This window comes from Salvelinus sp. IW2-2015, linkage group LG4q.1:29, assembly GCF_002910315.2.
Source record: "Salvelinus sp. IW2-2015 linkage group LG4q.1:29, ASM291031v2, whole genome shotgun sequence".
NCBI classification, from domain to species: domain Eukaryota; kingdom Metazoa; phylum Chordata; class Actinopteri; order Salmoniformes; family Salmonidae; genus Salvelinus; species Salvelinus sp. IW2-2015.
The window spans coordinates 81773059-81791534 of NC_036842.1; the positions used below are offsets into that span (position 1 = coordinate 81773059).

The following is an 18476-nucleotide window of genomic DNA, read 5'->3' on the forward strand; positions in this document are numbered from 1 at the left end:
AAAATGGCTAAATTAGCTTGTAGCTGATTTAGACCAGTTTGTATGGATTGGCAGGGCTCTGTCGGCAAAAAAGGTCCAGGCCAATTTGGCAAAATATGTATTGTAGCACAAGAATTAGCCGGAGGACCTCTTCGGCTAGCCGGAGATTGGCCTAGCTCGAGGCTAGCTCAAGGCTAACTGTTGCTTGCTTCGGACACGAGACGTTAGCCAGGAGTAGCCACTCAGATTGCAGCTAGCTATCTGATCCGGTGTAAAGGTCCAGAGCTTGCGGTAGTAATCTGGAGATTTGGTAGAGAAAAAGCAGTCCGATATTCTCTGGGTTGATATGCGCGCTGTGCAGAATTGCAATGTATTGACCAAGCTGAGGCTGGCTGGTGTCCGAGTTAACGGTAAAGACCACTAGCAGTGACTAACTGATAACTAGCTAGTAGTTAGTTAGCTGGCTAGCTTCTGATGGGGGTTCCGGTTCTAAAGTATAAAAATAGCAGATCCGTACCACATTGGGTGTTGGGGGTTGCAGGAGAGTATATTCAGTCCGTAGATGGAAAGTGAGATTAAAATATAAACGGAAAAAACGAGGAAAACGATTATTTACACGGGACAATACAAAACACACGTCCGACTGCTACGCCATCTTGGATTACATGACTTAAATGTAAATGTAATGTTGTCCACCTCAAATTACAGAAGTAGATGACTGTATGCATTTTGCTACACCCGCAATAACATCTGCTAAGTATGTGTATGCAACCAATAACATTTGATTTATACAGTGCAACCTGTATTCTTATGCTATTGAAAAATCAAATTATCTCAAAGACGAGCTCGAGAAGTGTTAGCATAGTGTGCATCCTGAGGATATTATCTTCAGTGTCTGAGCTGTAGTCATAGATCATTATGTTGATACAGGAAGTCAGTAAGTCACAAACAGTTGACTGCTCCTTAAGTTTGGAACAATGTATTAAACATTTTTTGCCAACAGTTGCCTGGAGTTGCCAAGTTGTAGTGTTTGACTTTGATAAGTTGTACCTCATCGATTTTATACACTGCAGGGAATGTTGCAATTCCAGACCTGCATCATCTGTCTGACAGTCTGAAGGGTATATTGTATATCATTAAAACAGCTGTGGTCTGATGAGAGATATTAATAGACATTATGGCTTTCAATTTAAATGGATCAAAGAGCGGAGACTCCTCGTGAAAAAATCCCTTTGAAACAGAATATCTTCCTTATTATGTTTTTTAAGAAGGTCAACGAGATCATCTGCTTAATGCACTTCAAAGCTCTGGACTTTAAATTCTGCTGTCACTTGCTCAAGCACTTATAAAAAGAAAGAAGGCTGCCCCTCCTATAAAGCTCTGTTGGCTCACTGCTGTGGTGCATACAGGATTACCATTAACATTTTACTGCACTAGCACAGAAATACTCATAGACAATGTCCAGTGTATTTTAAGGAACTCCAAAGGTCTTTTAATGTCTATCATGTTTGTTGCATAAAGATTCCCAGACTTGTATTAATAAAGGAAGTTCACACTCTAAATACTATTCTATACATTCTAAATATGACAGAAGTATGAGGTCGCTCTCTTAGCTTTGCCTCTATTGGGTTTGTTTAGGAAAACCACCTATTGCTTTTCAGTCAAAATAGTTGCCTGGGTCTTTCATACCGTGCTGTGTCACTCACTTCTGCACTTCCTACAATGTCCTGTGATCTACTGAACAATGTCTTCCTGTGATTTTCCTTCGCTCTCAGAAGGTTACTCCCACAGCTCAATGCCATTATTCTCTTTTGCTTGTTACTCTTTAGACTACACTGGAACATGCTCGTCCTGAGGAGCCCAGCTGGGATGAGGACTTTGCAGATGTTTACCACGAGCTCATCCACTCCCCGGCCTCTGACACCCTGCTCAACCTGGAACACAACTACTTTGTCAGTGTCTCGGAGCTCATCAGTGAGAGAGACATGGAGCTGAAGAAGTTACAAGAGAGGTTGGTATGATCATAGAGATAAGTCCTCAATTGCAAAGGAGCCAATTAAGTTATCGTAGTTGAAGTTAGTTTCATATAACAAATGCCTAATGCGTTTAGCATTGTTCTGTTTTTCTCAACTCCCAGACAGGCAGCAGAGATGGACAAAGTCATGCAGGAGCTGGGAAAGACATTGACTGACCAGGATGTAAATGCATTTGCCTCTCAACACTTCGATGCCCAGCAGGTAAGACACCGAACCAGTCAGTTTGGCCGTTTGAGCTACAAGCATTGCAATGCTCTATGCACAGAGCTACACAGTCATGAATATTCACGATTGGTGATTCTTCTCTCTGGTCAGGTGCTGGAGAACAAGTGGGCCAATGAACTGAAACAGGTGACTCATATTCAGAAGCAGGAGTATCAGGAGTGGGTGATCAAACTGCACCAGGACATGCAGAACCCCAATAAAGTACTATTAAGTAAGTTTGTGTGTGTGTGTTGTGTGTGTGTGTGTTGTGTGTGTGTGTGTGTGTGTGTGTGTGTGTGTGTGTGTGTGTGTGTGTTCGCATGCGTGTGCGCGCTTGTGAATGCATGTGTACAGAAATGTATATGGGATGTTCCTTGAAATCTCACTAATCTTCACCTTCTTACAGTGAAGCAAAATTGGTTAAATCAGATAATGAATAGACGAGTCATAGTCAAATAAATGTTTTTTTTGTTGCTATATATGTCTTAATTATTTTTTATGTTCAGTGTAGTTTGTCAGTCCAATGTACTTCATCTGGGGTTGGTTTGTGTCCATTCATCTTCCACCCTGGTTCCAGATCTGTTTGTGCTGTCTTGCCAACTTCTATGCTCATTGGCGTGGGCAAGACAGCACAAACAGATCGGGACAAGGCTAGTCATCTTGTGAAACGTATCCTTTACAGTGTGATTGTTATGCTGGTGAATGAGGACCCAAAAGCGACGTAATAGTAACAGAGTCTTTATTTCCAGTATAAAACAAATAATGATTCTCCTGGAAATCCAAAACAGGAAACTGAAATCCTCTCGTCAAAAAGAGAGGAACGACTGGAGACGCGACCACAGACTGCAGGTCGCTTCAGGAAGGCACTGGCCGTAGCTGACCTAGACACCTGCTCACACGCAGCATCTGAAGAAGGCAAAGAACACGACAGGGCGGAACAAGGACACAGGAACAGCAAACATCAAACAAGAATCCGACAAGGACAGAAGCGGAAACAGAGGGAGAAATAGGGACTCTAATCAGAGGGCAAAATAGGGGACAGGTGTGAAAGAGTAAATGAGGTCGTTAGGAGAATGAGAAACAGCTGGGAGCAGGACGGAACGATAGAGAGAGAGGAGACGGAGAGGGAGAGAGGGAGGAGAGAGAGAGAGAGAAAGAGAAAGAACCTAATAAGACCAGCAGAGGGAAGCACAGGACAAGACATGATAATCAATGACAAAACATGACAGTACCCCCCACTCACCGAGCGCCTCCTGGCGCACTCGGAGGAACCCTGGCGGCAACGAAGGAAATCATCAATCAACGAACGGTCCAGCACGTCCCGAGATGGAACCCAACTCCTCTCCTCAGGACCGTAACCCTCCCAATCCACTATACTGGTGACCACGTCCCCGAGAACGCATGTCCATGATCCTCCGTACCTTGTAAATAGGAGCGCCCTCGACAAGGACGGGGGGGGAGGGAAGACGAACGGAGCGCGAAGAAAAGGCTTGACACAAGAGACATGGAAGACAGGGTGGACGCGACGAAGATGTCGCGGAAGAAGCAGTCGCACAGCGACAGGATTGACGACCTGAGAGACACGGAACGGACCAATGAACCGCGGAGTCAACTTGCGAGAAGCTGTCGTAAGGGGAAGGTTACGAGTGAAAGCCACACTCTCTGACCGCGACAATACCTAGGACTCTTAATCCTACGTTTATTGGCGGCTCTCACAGTCTGCGCCCTGTAACGGCAAAGTGCAGACCTGACCCTCCTCCAGGTGCGCTCACAACGTTGGACAAAAGCCTGAGCGAGGGAACGCTGGACTCGGCGAGCTGGGACGAAAACAGAGGAGGCTGGTAGCCAAGACTACTCTGAAACGGGGATAGCCCGGTAGCAGACGAAGGAAGCGAGTTGTGAGCGTACTCAGCCCAGGGGAGCTGTTCTGCCCAAGACGCAGGGTTTCGAAACGAAAGGCTGCGTAAAATGCGACCAATCGACTGATTGCCCTTTCTGCTTGACCGTTAGACTGGGGATGAAACCCGGAAGAGAGACTGACGGAAGCACCAATCAAACGACAGAACTCCCTCCAAAACTGTGACGTGAATTGCGGACCTCTGTCTGAAACGGCGTCTAACGGGAGGCCATGAATTCTGAACACATTCTCAATGATGATTTGTGCCGTCTCCTTAGCGGAAGGAAGCTTAGCGAGGGGAATGAAATGTGCGCCTTAGAGAACCTATCGATAACCGTAAGAATCACAGTGTTCCCCGCAGACGAAGGCAGACCGGTAATAAAGTCTAAGGCGATGTGAGACCATGGTCGAGAAGGAATGGGAAGCGGTCTGAGACGACCGGCAGGAGGAGAGTTACCCGACTTAGTCTGCGCGCAGTCCGAACAAGCAGCCACGAAACGGCGCGTGTCCCGCTCCTGAGTAGGCCACCAAAACCGCTGGCGAATAGAAGCAAGCGTACCCCGAACGCCGGGGTGGCCAGCTAACTTGGCAGAGTGAGCCCACTGAAGAACAGCCAGACGAGTAGAGACAGGAACGAACAGAAGGTTACTAGGAAAGGCGCCGGCGACGCAGTGTGAGTGAGTGCTTGCTTTACCTGTCTCTCAATTCCCCGACAGTCAACCCGACAACACGCCCTTCAGGGAGAATCCCCTCGGGGTCGGTAGAAGCCACAGAAGAACTAAAGAGACGGATAAGGCATCAGGCTTGGTGTTCTTATTTCCGGACGATAGGAAATCACGAACTCGAAACGAGCAAAAAACAACGCCCAACGAGCTTGACGTGCATTAAGTCGTTTGGCCGAACGGATGTACTCAAGGTTCTTATGGTCAGTCCAAACGACAAAAGGGACGGTCGCCCCCTCCAACCACTGTCGCCATTCGCCTATGGCTAAGCGGATGGCGAGCAGTTCGCAGTTACCCACATCATAGTTGCGTTCCGATGGCGACAGGCGATGAGAAAAGTAAGCGCAAGGATGGACCTTATCGTCAGACTGGAAGCGCTGAGACAGAATGGCTCCCACGCCCACCTCTGAAGCGTCAACCTCGACAATGAATTGTTTAGTGACGTCAGGAGTAACAAGGATAGGGGCGGATGTAAAACGCTTCTTGAGGAGATCAAAAGCTCCCTGGCGGAACCGGACCACTTAAAGCAAGTCTTGACAGAAGTCAGAGCTGTGAGAGGGGCAGCCACTTGACCGAAATTACGAATGAAACGCCGATAGAAATTAGCGAAACCGAGAAGCGCTGCAACTCGACACGTGACTTAGGAACGGGCCAATCGCTGACAGCCTGGACCTTAGCGGGATCCATCTGAATGCCTTCAGCGGAAATAACAGAAACCGAGAAAAGTGACAGAGGAGACATGAAAGGCGCACTTCTCAGCCTTCACGTAGAGACAATTCTCTAAAGGCGCTGGAGTACACGTCGAACGTGCTGAACATGAATCTCGAGTGACGGTGAAAAAATCAGGATATCGTCAAGGTAAACGAAAACAAAAATGTTCAGCATGTCTCTCAGTACATCATTAACTAATGCCTGAAAGACAGCTGGAGCATTAGCGAGACCGAACGGCAGAACCGGTATTCAAAATGCCCTAACGGAGTGTTAAACGCCGTCTTCCACTCGTCCCCCTCTCTGATGCGTACGAGATGGTAAGCGTTACGAAGGTCCAACTAGTAAAGAACCTGGCTCCCTGCAAAAATCTCGAAGGCTGACGACATAAGGGGAAGCGGATAACGATTCTTAACCGTTATGTCATTCAGCCCTCGATAATCCACGCAGGGCGCAGAGTACCGTTCTTCTTCTTAACAAAAAAAATCCCGCTCCGCGGGGAGAGGAAGAAGGCACCACGGTACCGGCGTCGAGAGAAACAGACAGATAATCTCGAGAGCCTTACGTTCGGGAGCCGACAGAGAGTATAGTCTACCCCGAGGGGAGTGGTCCCCGGAAGGAGATCAATACAACAATCATACGACCGGTGAGGAGGAAGGGAGCTGGCTCTGGACCGACTGAAGACCGTGCGCAGATCATGATATTCCTCCGGCACTCCTGTCAAATCACCAGGTTCCTCCTGAGTAGAGGGACAGAAGACACAGGAGGGATAGCAGACATTAAAACACTTCACATGACAAGAAACGTTCCAGGATAGAATAGAATTACTAGACCAATTAATAGAAGGATTATGACATACTAGCCAGGGATGACCCAAAACAACAGGTGTAAAAGGTGAACGAAAAATCAAAAAGGAAATGGCTCACTGTGGTTACCAGATACAGTGAGGTTAAAGGTAGTGTCTCACATCTTGATACTGGGGAGAAGACTACCATCTAAGCGAACATGGGCGTGGCTTCCCTAACTGTCTGAGAGGAATGTCATGTCTCCGAGCCCATGCTTCGCCATAAAACAACCCTCAGCCCCAGAGTCTACAAGGCACTGCAGGAAGCAGCCGAACCGTCCAGCGTGAGATGGACCGACAAGGTAGTACAGGATCTTGATGGAGGAACCTGAGTAGTAGCGCTCACCAGTAGCCCTCCGCTTACTGATGAGCTCTGGCTTTTACTGGACAACATGACAAAATGTCCAGCAGAACCGCAATAGAGGCAAAGGCGGTTGGTGATTCTCCGTTCCCTCTCCTTAGTCGAGATGCGAATACCTCCCAGCTGCATGGCTCAGTCTCTGAGCCGGTGGGAGGAGATGGTTGAGATGCGGAGAGGGAAACACCGTTAACGCGAGCTCTCTTCCACGAGCTCGGTGACGAAGATCTACCCGTCGTCTATGGGATGGCGAGTGCAATCAAAGAGTCCACGCTGGAAGGAACCTCCCGGGGAGAATCTCATCCTTAACCTCAGCGTGGAGTCCCTCCAGAAAACGAGCGAGCAACGCCGGCTCGTTCCAGTCACTGGATGCAGCAAGAGTGCGAAACTCTATAGAGTAATCCGTTATGGATCGATCACCTTGACATAGGGAAGCCGGGCCCTGGAAGCCTCCTTCCCAAAAACAGAACGATCAAAAACCCGATCATCTCCTCTTTAAAGTTCTGATAATCGTTAGAACACTCAGCCCTGCCTCCCAATAGCTGTGCCCCACTCCCGGGCCCGACCAGTAAGGAGTGATATGACGTAAGCGATCCGAGCTCTCTCACTAGAGTACGTGTTGGGCTGGAGAGAGAACACAATATCACACTGGGTGAGAAAAGAGCGACACTCAGTGGGCTGCCCAGAGTAACATGGTGGGTTATTAACCCTAGGTTCCGGAGACTCGGAAGACCAGGAAGTAGCTGGTGGCACGAGACGAAGACTCTGAAACTGTCCAGAGAGATCGGAGACCTGAGCGGCCAGGGTCTCAACGGCATGACGAGCAGCAAACAATTCCTGCTCGTGTCTGCCGAGCATTGCTCCCTGGAACTCGACGGCAGTGTTGAGAGAATCCATAGTCGCTGGCCATCATGGTCGGATTCTTCTGTTCTGCTGGTGAATGAGGACCCAAAAGCGACGTAATAGTAACAGAGTCTTTATTCCAGTATAAAACAAATAATGATTCCCTGGAAATCCAAAACAGGAAACTGAAATCCTCTCGTCAAAAGAGAGGAACGACTGGAGACGCGACCACAGACTGCAGGTCGCTTCAGGAAGGCACTGGCCGTAGCTGACCTAGACACCTGCTCACACGCAGCATCTGAAGAAGGCAAAGAACACGACAGGGCGGAACAAGGACAACAGGAACAGCAAACATCAAACAAGAATCCGACAAGGACAGAAGCGGAAAACAGAGGGAGAAATAGGGACTCTAATCAGAGGGCAAAATAGGGACAGGTGTGAAAGAGTAAATGAGGTCGTTAGGAGAATGAGAAACAGCTGGGAGCAGGAACGGAACGATAGAGAGAAGAGAGCGGGAGAGGGAGAGAGGGAGGGAGAGAGAGAGAAAGAGAAAGAACCTAATAAGACCAGCAGAGGGAAGCACAGGGACAAGACATGATAATCAATGACAAAACATGACAGTGATGTTGTGTTTGTCAGTGAGGAGATCAAGGTGCAGCCGAGCCAGCTGACAGAGGAGTCTGAGCCTGGGGCCAGGGTGTATGAGGAGCAGCGACAGCTGGAGGAGAGCTTTACCATCCACTTAGGTACTATACTGTCTGTGTCCCCATGGAAACACTGCTGCCTGGTCCAACAAGCCCATGATAAAAATAAACCTTGATGACAGCTAATTAATTTACATTGAATTTCCTGACATCGTAAAATGTAAAGACATCCTGTACATTATATATTTTTGTGTTTGTTTCCGTATGTATTTTGACGGTGTTGTTGCTGTGGTGTTGTCCAGGTGCACAGCTGAAGACAATGCACAACCTGCGACTGGTGCGGGCGGACGTACTGGACTTCTGTAAGCACCGTCGCCATGGCAGCAGAGGGACCAAGCTGCGGCGGCTGCAGACGGCTCTGTCGCTCTACTCCTCGTCACTGTGTGGCCTGGTATTGCTGGTGGACAACAGGGTCAACTCCTACAGTGGCATCAAGAGAGGTGAGAGGTCAGGGGCCAACATAAAGCAGGGGGACCACACTGTTAGACCCTCTTAGTTAAGTGAGAGGATGAAACACATTTTTAATCTGAATAAATTAAATCTTTCTTATTGCCATGACCACATTTGAAGGTGTTTTTCTTTGGCTTTATGGCACCAGTGAGTTAGATGTTTTAGCATGATTTAGCATTTTAGCATGACAATAGCTCAAAGGTTTTGTCACAGTAAAAACATGCTCCAACCCCAAAACCTCCCTAACCATTGTGAGATTATAATGAATCAATGTAATGAATCCTCGTCATCATGTGTTTATACGTTTTCCCCAGACTTTGCCACAGTATCTAAAGAGTGTACAGACTTTCACTTCCCTCGGCTGGAGGAGCAGCTGGAGGTTGTCCAGCAAGTGGTGCTTTATGCCCGGTCTCAGACCAGCAAGCACAAAGACCAGCCTGGTGAGTCAGTCACACACACCAGCAGCACACCACTGGCGAACAGTCAATCATACTTCTGAGAGTGTTTTTAATCATTATACTGTGTATATCCAATAGCTGCAATGAGAAACTGCCAATTTTCCAGCCATTCTCTATATAACTTGAAAATATGGCCTTGTGGTATCACAGTGAAAAAGTCTGAACAAAGATGCGTTAATTCACTTGTATTTCTTCCCCAGACTCTGACTTGAATTACATGATGATTGAGATGAGTGTTCTCTGTAAGAGGACTGGATAGACAGTGATGATGTAACTATGAAATACAGGTAACTGCCAAAATAAAGGTTACACACAACATCATGTCTTAATAGTAGTAGGGCGTTGAGCCACCAGAACAGCTTCAATGCACCTTAGCATAGATTCTACAAGTGTCTGTAACTCTATTAGAGGGATGCGACACCCTTCTTCCACGAGAAATTCCATAATTTGGTGTTTGATTTACTCAAGTGTTTCCTTAATTTTGGCAGTTACCTGTATTTCATAGTTACATCATCACTGTCTATCCAGTCCTCTTACAGAGAACACTCATCTCAATCATCATGTAATTCAAGTCAGAGTCTGGGGAAGTATATAAGTATGTAAGGTACATTTAGAACAATGTTAAAGATCCTGCTGGCCCAGTAAAGTAATGTTTGTTCAACGTTCGAGCAAGGGCAAAGTCAGTGGCATGTTGGATATAAATAGTTGTTGGGGATTATGTCAGGACGGAAGGGACAATACTTTTTTGACATCATCGCCAACGTGTGTTGTCGGAAACCTCAGTCAAGATCCTTATCACAATGCATCCCCATTGAATGGTTGTTTAAGTGGAGAGATATCAGAAAGCTGAGTATAGAAACATTCCTCCTAGCTATCAGGCTTTATACGGATGGACCTATGACCTCTGTTGTTGCTATTGTCATCTATTTCCTGAAAGGTTATCTTTGCACTAGTTTTCCATACAGGAAATGCTGAAGTCGTCTCTTGTTTTCCCATTGACAGAGGTTCCTAGGAATGGAAGTAGTTGTGAAGATAAGAACCAAAATGTGGAAAAGAATTCTTCCAATATCTTACCAGGTAAAGTCGACTGAATATGTGGTTTTATCTTGGCCTAAATCTTTAAGGGGCAAATCCTAACGTTGTGCATTGATGTCAATGGGAGACTAGGTGAACATTTGGCTTAAGTGGAAGAAAGGATTCACTCCTAAATGAAACCAACCTTTTTAGAAATAGGCTAAGTCATTTCTAACCTTATCTTCTTATATCATCCTCTCCAGGTGAATTCTACATCTCCCGCCACTCCAACCTGTCTGAGGTCCACATCGTGTTCCACCTGTGTGTGGATGACAACGTGCGCTCAGGTAACATTACGGCCCGGGAACCTGCCATCATGGGCCTGCGCAACATCCTCAAGGTCTGCTGCACGCATGATGTCACCACCATCACCATCCCTCTGCTACTGGTCCACGACATGTCAGAGGTGAGAGAGAGCCTTATGTTATATGTGTAAAAGCAGAAGGTAATATATATACCTCGAGGTCCCAGAAGTCAGATTCATAATGCATGTACAACATAGTACATTAGTTACAGGTGAGAGATGACCGTTAGTTATACATATGCTATACTGTATGTGTAATTGGTTCAGGGCTCGACATTAATGCTTCTCCGCTTGCCCGGAGCAAGTAAAACAAATTGTCGGACAAGCAGATTATAGGTTTAAGTTGTCTGAATGGACAAAAAAATCTAAATATCAAACAATTAGGCTACTCTTATCAGAATTTGATCAAAGTCTCCTGCGATGTGTTGCGCACTGTCCTGCCAATCTCTGCAGAGCGCATTGGAGTATAATTATTGGAGGCTTGCTTTGACAGGCATGATCGGTCTTTCAATCATGCAGTCGCGAGATGTGTTTTTGAGGTAATGGAAAGCGAAAGGGGGATACCTAGTCAGTTGTAAAACTGAATGCATTCAACTGAAATGTGTCTTCAGAGAGGTGTGGGGGGCTGCCTTAATCGACATCCACATCATCGGCGCCCAGGGAACATTATGTTAACTGCCTTGCTCAGCGGCAGAACGACAGATTTTTACCTTGTCAGCTTGGGGATTCGATTCAGCAACCTTTCAGTTATTGGCCCAACGCTCCTACCCGCCAGGCTACCTGCCGCACAGTGTGCACATTTGTTGATATTAATTGCTAGCTAGTGACTTATTTGCCCAGTTATAGCACATTTTTGGTCAGCAATGAAAATCCTGGAAAAGTCATGGTGTGTGCATCACCTGCATGTGTTCCAGTGGGCCATTTCCAGAGGAGAGAGAGAGAGACATTGCGCAGCAGGTAAAACTAGATAACCAGCCAAACTACACTATGTTTTGAATCGCTAGTTAACTATTTAGCTATTAGTATGTATTAATGTCATTGTCATGTCCAATGTCCTAAAATAACTTTCCACCGGCAAAGTATAACCGCCAGTGACCGACACGCAGCTGATACGGGTGTGCAAATGCTGCATACTCCGGTTATAAAACTGTCACTCAAACACTCAAAATTGGCTGTTGAGAAATAATTCTGACACCGTTGGAAAGCTAGGATTCCCCTCTACTCAATACTGGTCAGGTAATTCTGACAAAGTAAAAAAATATTCTTAGAATAGCCTAATTGACAAGTAACTCCTATGCTGTCAAGATCTCCCCTGAACACGGAATATTTTTGCCTTGTCTTTGTTGTCTTTGTTAGCTACCTTGCCCATCTTAGCCATTTGAGCACTGTTTCATTGGTTGTAATTGTAATGTTGCAGGGTGGCCAACCATCCTCCAGGAGAACTACTGGGTGTGCAGGATTTTGCTCCAGCCCTGCATGAACACACCACATTGTAAAGAAAAATCAGCTGCTCAACAGGACCTTGATAAGTTGACTGGTGTGTTTGCGCAGGGTTGTATCAAAAGCCTGCATACCCAGTAGCTCTTTGGATGGAGGGTTGACGGACCACGTGTTTTATACAGTAACCTATAAATGCAGTATTTTACCTTGTTGGGGGTTAAGTGCCTTGCTCAAGGCCACAACGGGCAGGAGATATAATGCACGGGATCAGAGACCAGGAGAGTTTCATTGTCAATACCAGTGATAATAATGAATGTATTTTATGAAGTGGCTCCTTGCATCATACAACATCATTTTCAGTCATGGTTTTGGCAATGGTGATGTTTTGTAGAAGAAAATGGGTGTGTGAAAAGATTTTATTACTTATTATCTAACTGTACAGTCAATGTTATCACAAGCTCTAAAAATAAATATCAATGTAGCCTGAATTATGAGAAATTATTGAATCACCCAATTTTATATTTAACTTTATGGTGTATGATTCACAGTTGTTTTGTGAGTAAACCCAGTGAACTGAACTGACCACTCCTCATTCCATGGTTAGATGATTAGTAGAGGAAGGAGAAATGGATGAAAAATGGACTGACGAATAAGGAGAGGAGGAGTAATGAATGTGTCCTATTTCCGGCCTTAGGAACTGATTTGTCTTTGAGTGCCAATGTGCCCCTCCTGCCCTTCAGTTAAACAGTGGTGTGTGCGTCAGTCTGTTGTCCTCATCCCCAGTGTCGTTCTGACATGTTCCTACCCTGTCCCATGGCACATTCACAAGCCTTTGATACTGTGTCCCTTAATGACCTCCTCCTCCACATCTCTCTACTTGTTAATTCAGTACAACCCAACCTCAGCAGTGCTCTTAGCATTTTCTCCATTACGGAGTAGAGGAGGGAAACGTGGAGAGTCTTGAACTGTTGTGTTTACTCAAACTCTGAGTATACAGCGCACAGTACACACAGGGTGGGGGGACAGCGGTAGCATTGATAGACAGCAGCACTCCTGAGTCCACATGGAGGCACCCAGAATTGAAAAACAACCATTACTCAACAAGCTGCTGCCTGATGTAGAGTAGACCTCCTCACTGCAGTCTAGAGAGGGCTCTGTCCTTATCATGCCACAACATGCCTGATGAAACGTCTTCTCTCAAGTCAAAGCAGGAGCTCGCTCACAAATGTACTCTGTGTGGTGTTCTCGCTTCCTAAGTTGCAGGAACCAAAGAATCTTAATTATCTGTCTCTTTTTATAACTTAAAAGCATTTCTGTCTGGAGTCTTCTTTTCCAGTGCTTTTTCCAACTGATGGATTGTACTTTTGCCCAACTCAGGCATATATACAGTAGCATAATCACCAGCATAGTTGGTCAAAGGAACCATAGAAGGCAATGAGCTGTACACCCACAGATGTCTTTCAAGGAACATTACTTTTATTCTCTATGAAAAGCGGTTTTTTGACAATGTCAGGCAGGCAGAAGAGAAGGGAACAGTGAGGGGATGACAGAGGATAGAAGGTTCATCATGTTCCACCATCCTGTGGCCCGACTGACTCCTTTTATTCTCTCCCCTGCAGGAGATGACTATCCCATGGTGCCTGAGGCGGGCTGAGCTGGTCTTCAAATGTGTCAAAGGTGAGACAGTAAGATGTACCAGTGTCATCTTCCCCTCTTGTGTTACCTCTGAGACCTCTCAGTCCTAACTTAAGATGTTTCCCTCTGCAGGTTTCATGATGGAGATGGCATCGTGGGATGGAGGGATCTCACGGACAGTCCAGTTTCTAGTTCCACAGGTAAGAAAACAGGTCTGACTGGCTGCTGCTGATCTGGTCAGAACCTCATTGACTCACACATAGCATGCATTGTATTGCGGAATATATACTTTTAGCGACATTATTTAGGTTTAGAACTGTATCATTACAGTTGAATGTACACACCCAGACAGGTTAGATGTCTCTGACAAGGACTCAGAAAACAACACCAAAGCATTCAGTCAGTATTCACTATTCAGGGCTGATTAGTCTTTGACACCACTCATATAACTAGTATTATAGGTTGATTAAGTGTTGCCTGCCAAATGTGATTTAGTGAAGCCCCAGAATGAACCCTATTTGAAGCAATAACAAGTACTTGAGAAGATTCGAACAGGAAGTTAAACACACTTTGGAGTTGGAGCTATTGCTTGTCCCAGCCATTCAGCATCCAACAATAGTACCCCTGTACAGTATGTCTCACAAAGGCACAGCTGTTCTTGTGTACTCTCCAAATACACTTCGGAGTGTACACAGTGTACCTACATTCAATTTACCATCACAAAAAAAAGATTCCCGGAAGCTCAACATGAAACATATGTACCTTGGTCTCAGTCTATAGTGTCACTATGTGATGAAAATGTTATGATATTAATTATAATAATAATACATTGTTTAGGTCAAATAATAATATGCTGACTGCTCCTATATGTATTATTTTGTAAATATATTCTGTTAATAGTTCAGTAAAGTTTAAAAGCAACGTACTGGCCGTCTACTCGTCTACATCTCACGAGAAATGATATTCTGGAGCACTCTTATTTCTCAATAGAAGCATCCCCCTTCATTAATGTGGCTCTGTTACAGGTTAGTTATACAAGTCTTTGGTTACAGGCATGGGTGAGATTGTGTCCCTGTAGAGAGGGTCACCTATAGTATGATTATATGTTGACAGTCTCGGGTTAAACCACCATCAAAGGCCCCTAACAGCATTTACGGCTGCCAGCCTTACGCTCCAACACCATTCAAAATAGCACCTCTAAAACAGCTTTGTGTTGTACACCTCAAACAGACACGTAGGTCTAAATACACGAGTAGTAGACGAGTTGTGGGGGGAGACATTAATACTTAAAATGCTTACTTGAAGGCCATGCTACCTATTAAAGGGACAGCTGTCAGAGAGCGCATCATTTCAGCATCTTGACTGATCCCAAGGGAAATGGGACATTGAGCTAAAGGTCCCTGCTTAGGTGGTCGTCACTTACTGTTGTACAAGCAAAACAATGTATGTTGTGAATTTGAATGTTAAGAATTTCCCCCTAATAGATGTCTTGCATGTTAGGAGTTTGTGTCTGTGTAGGCTACTCTATCTTGGAAAGCGGCCGTTCCATGTGTTTATCCGTTCCAATGTGCATTAAACATTGATATCTACTTTGTCTGTGTTTTATTGACAGAGTATCTCTGAGGAGATGTTCTACCAGTTGAGCAACATGCTGCCTCAGATCTTCCGTGTCTCGTCCACCCTCACGCTCACCTCCAAACGCTGACGGAGACACAGGGCCAATCACGGCGGCCTGGCAACTGTCAACACCATGCTGTTTTTAACAGACAGATTCTATGGCCTCTTCCTCATCATGCTATAGCAATTAGCATTTTAGTCTTGCAGTCTGTGGTTAAGTCACAGTTGAGTCTACCATCATGAAAATAAACTAACCAAAGGAGTGACTGTACTCTCAGATTGTTAAAGCACTCCAGTCAAAAGTATGAGATTCAGTGCTTTTGAATTGCAATGATTTTACAATATAGAGAGGTGCCTCAAGAGTTTTAAAAATGTAGTTCCCTCTAACATATTTAAATAGTTGCATTTTACAGAGGTTAGTGTGATGGATGACTGTCAATTGATTTAGCCATCCCTGCATAATTGGCATCATCTTGGCGCCATCTTCCCAAAAAAGATGGATTGTGTTGTTGCCGAGGCACGCATTATGCAGGTGTTGTGTGTGTGTGTGTGTGTGTGTTTGTGTGTATACTGCATTGCAGTGAATTATAGTGAGAACTTTGTCATCATCTCACTCCACCCCAGTAACAGCAGAGGGCACTGTTCTCAGAGATAAAGAAGCACTCTGATAGATGATGTTTAATCTACTCCGTGCCAAAACATTGATTTAAACATTTACTATGAGACACAGAAAGTTTGTTTCTTATGTTGTTGTAGCCTAACCTCTATAGCCCATACCCTTGAATGTTTTTCAGCACTTCTCAACTTATTTTTGATGTGGCATTCCAATTGACTGATCACAACACACTGTACACTGATCATAATGTACTGTTTATACACATATCTTTACTATATGTTTTTAGTCGAAATGTATGTTAAAAGTGTTTAAACTTATTACTGGTCAATGTGAATCTATCCTGAATCTTCTCTCTGTGAAATAATGTTTCAGATTTTACATTTGTTTGTTTTTTTGTTCGTTTACAGGCCTGTAAACTGGGCCTGTAACTGGGCCTTACTGGGCCTGTAAACAAACTCCATATTTCAGTTTGTGCACAATTTAATTTACTGTTTATGAGTAGTCCACGATCGGCTAATCTACCTGAAGCTAATATGACATGGTAATTACATTCTTCCATGTCTGTTTGAATTAAGTCATTTTAGTTGGATGAAATAATTTATGCTTGTCAGAGGTTTCCCTGCTATGATGAACAGCAATAGTATTAAGATGATTAAACAGATCAAGTGCACCATCAAAAGTGTCTTCTTTCAAGTGAAAAACAGATGGCTGTGGCCATTCTCCTCAGAGCTCCCAAGTCGGTGTCGTGTTAAAACCTGCTGTACTGTTTATACCGTACTGCAGTGGTGAGAACCCGCAAAACCCTACGGAAATGTGTCACTGAATGCCTGGCACTCTTGGCATTGGTCTTGGTGGCCTTAAGTATTGGGTTCCCTGGGGCAGAGGGACCATGGTGCCGACTCAGCAGCATCATTCCCCGGCCGGACCCCGTGCCTGTCCCTCCTCCCTAGTGTTGTGTGCAGCAAGGCAGCCTGGCCGTCAGAGCAACACACACACACACACACACACACACGTCCTTTGATGAGGACAGCAAATCCCTGGAGCAGCTGACCCCCTAGGGGGCTGATTGGCTGATCAGGTTCCTGGGTTCAGGTACACACAACAGTGAAACCTACAGTACATGGCCCTATTCAATCAAAGCTGCAAATAATTGTTTCCGAAGACATGATTCCTCTCAGCAATGGGAAAGTGGGGCTTCTTCTCTACCAAGCAGGGTTCATATTTAACTCCTCTGAGAATGAACTTGTACTGTATCTTGAGCTTATATCTTTAGTAAAACAATTTAATAATTGCTTTGTTATTGTGTAGAAATTGAGTTTAGGGGTTATTGTTAGTACAAGTTGAATAACGATCATTCAACAATGTGTTAATACAATGTTATTCCTATTGAATTACTACACAGACATGAGCTACTCAGTGAAGTTTTAACCCCTCTGAATAGCACAATACATCGTGTCTCCAGAAGAGACTCCTCTATTGGCTCAGAGAAGCCAACAACAGTATTTGGTGTTCTGGTACTTTTGCCCATGTGGATGCTTGACACAAGCTTATGATGGTCATGCATATAAACTATAAGAAACTAAAACAATTATACAGTGAAAATGAATTTTAATGGAATGTTCCCAACCTCACCAGCTTGTAATTGAAGTCTAGGGAATGGCCTCCAGGGGGCTAGATGTGACTGCATTACACAAAGCATGGAGGTGACCACAAGGCTATTCAACTCTGCCTGCTTTGGCTTCCTAGTGTTATTAGTTCCCCAACTCCTTAAACCTCTGGTCAGGCAACATGATGGTTCAGATGGCATTCAACATGTCTTCTGGACTTGTTTGACAATGAAGTAGAGGGAGTGTAATATAAAATAGTTGTGAAATACAGTATGTGTCCCCTCTGTGTTTGAGTCAGTATTTAGAAATAATGCAGGTTGCGTCTTTAAAGCCACAAATGCCCTGTTGAGTTCAACACACATTTGACCCTCAAAATAAAGTGATTCAACTGTCCATGTTACATTGAGTCAGTATCTGATACTACATCGTATAATTGATAGTTGATACATCGTGTCATCATATTATTACAAGTGGAGCGAAAAATCGAACAGGAGGATACTTTGTAGAAAAAATATCGGCTTCATAAAATCCAGAATGAAGTCTAGCCTACCATTGAGCGTCTCAGCATTCCTCCCGAAAACAGTCGCCTCCATCCTCCCATAATCTCTCTCCTCTGTTCCCCGCTCCATAGTATCCCTGAACGTCACAGCAGAGTCCCAAGTTCCTAAAAGTTGGGCAACGACTGAACATCAAGAATAGTGGACAAGTTGCTGCATAGATTTACGGGAGTTTTGTAGAAAAGGTAGGCCGACAGTATTTTGCTATTCTATCTAATAATTTGCCGTTCTTGTATTTTTTTGGTGTGCCACATACTTTCCGCTTGATTCCAAATGTAGCGCCGCAGCTCGCTATAACTGGACTACTAACGTAAATCGTATTCATTGTATCTTTATAACTTCCGTTTTATACAATGTAAAATTGTACCCACTGCATGAGTTTGCTTTTGAAAAACATAATGCTTTCAAGTCCTCTCGCGGTTA

At 44.8% G+C, this 18476-nt stretch overlaps 1 protein-coding gene across 3 annotated transcripts in view; it reads left to right on the forward strand.

Annotated features, from left to right (window-relative positions):
• LOC111962626 (FERRY endosomal RAB5 effector complex subunit 3-like) overlaps window positions 1-16556 on the forward strand; it is a 32877-nt gene extending 16321 nt beyond the window's left edge. For all 3 annotated transcript variants that reach the window (XM_070443163.1, XM_070443164.1, XM_070443166.1), the window contains 11 exons: window positions 1809-1990; window positions 2117-2216; window positions 2331-2459; window positions 8238-8337; window positions 8538-8735; window positions 9060-9185; window positions 10206-10280; window positions 10481-10683; window positions 13641-13698; window positions 13789-13856; window positions 15269-16556. In XM_070443163.1, coding sequence (XP_070299264.1) covers window positions 1809-1990; window positions 2117-2216; window positions 2331-2459; window positions 8238-8337; window positions 8538-8735; window positions 9060-9185; window positions 10206-10280; window positions 10481-10683; window positions 13641-13698; window positions 13789-13856; window positions 15269-15361 — 1332 coding nt within the window. In that variant the 3' untranslated portion in view covers window positions 15362-16556. The remainder of the gene's footprint in view (window positions 1-1808; window positions 1991-2116; window positions 2217-2330; window positions 2460-8237; window positions 8338-8537; window positions 8736-9059; window positions 9186-10205; window positions 10281-10480; window positions 10684-13640; window positions 13699-13788; window positions 13857-15268) is intronic.
• Window positions 16557-18476: the final 1920 nt, after the last annotated feature.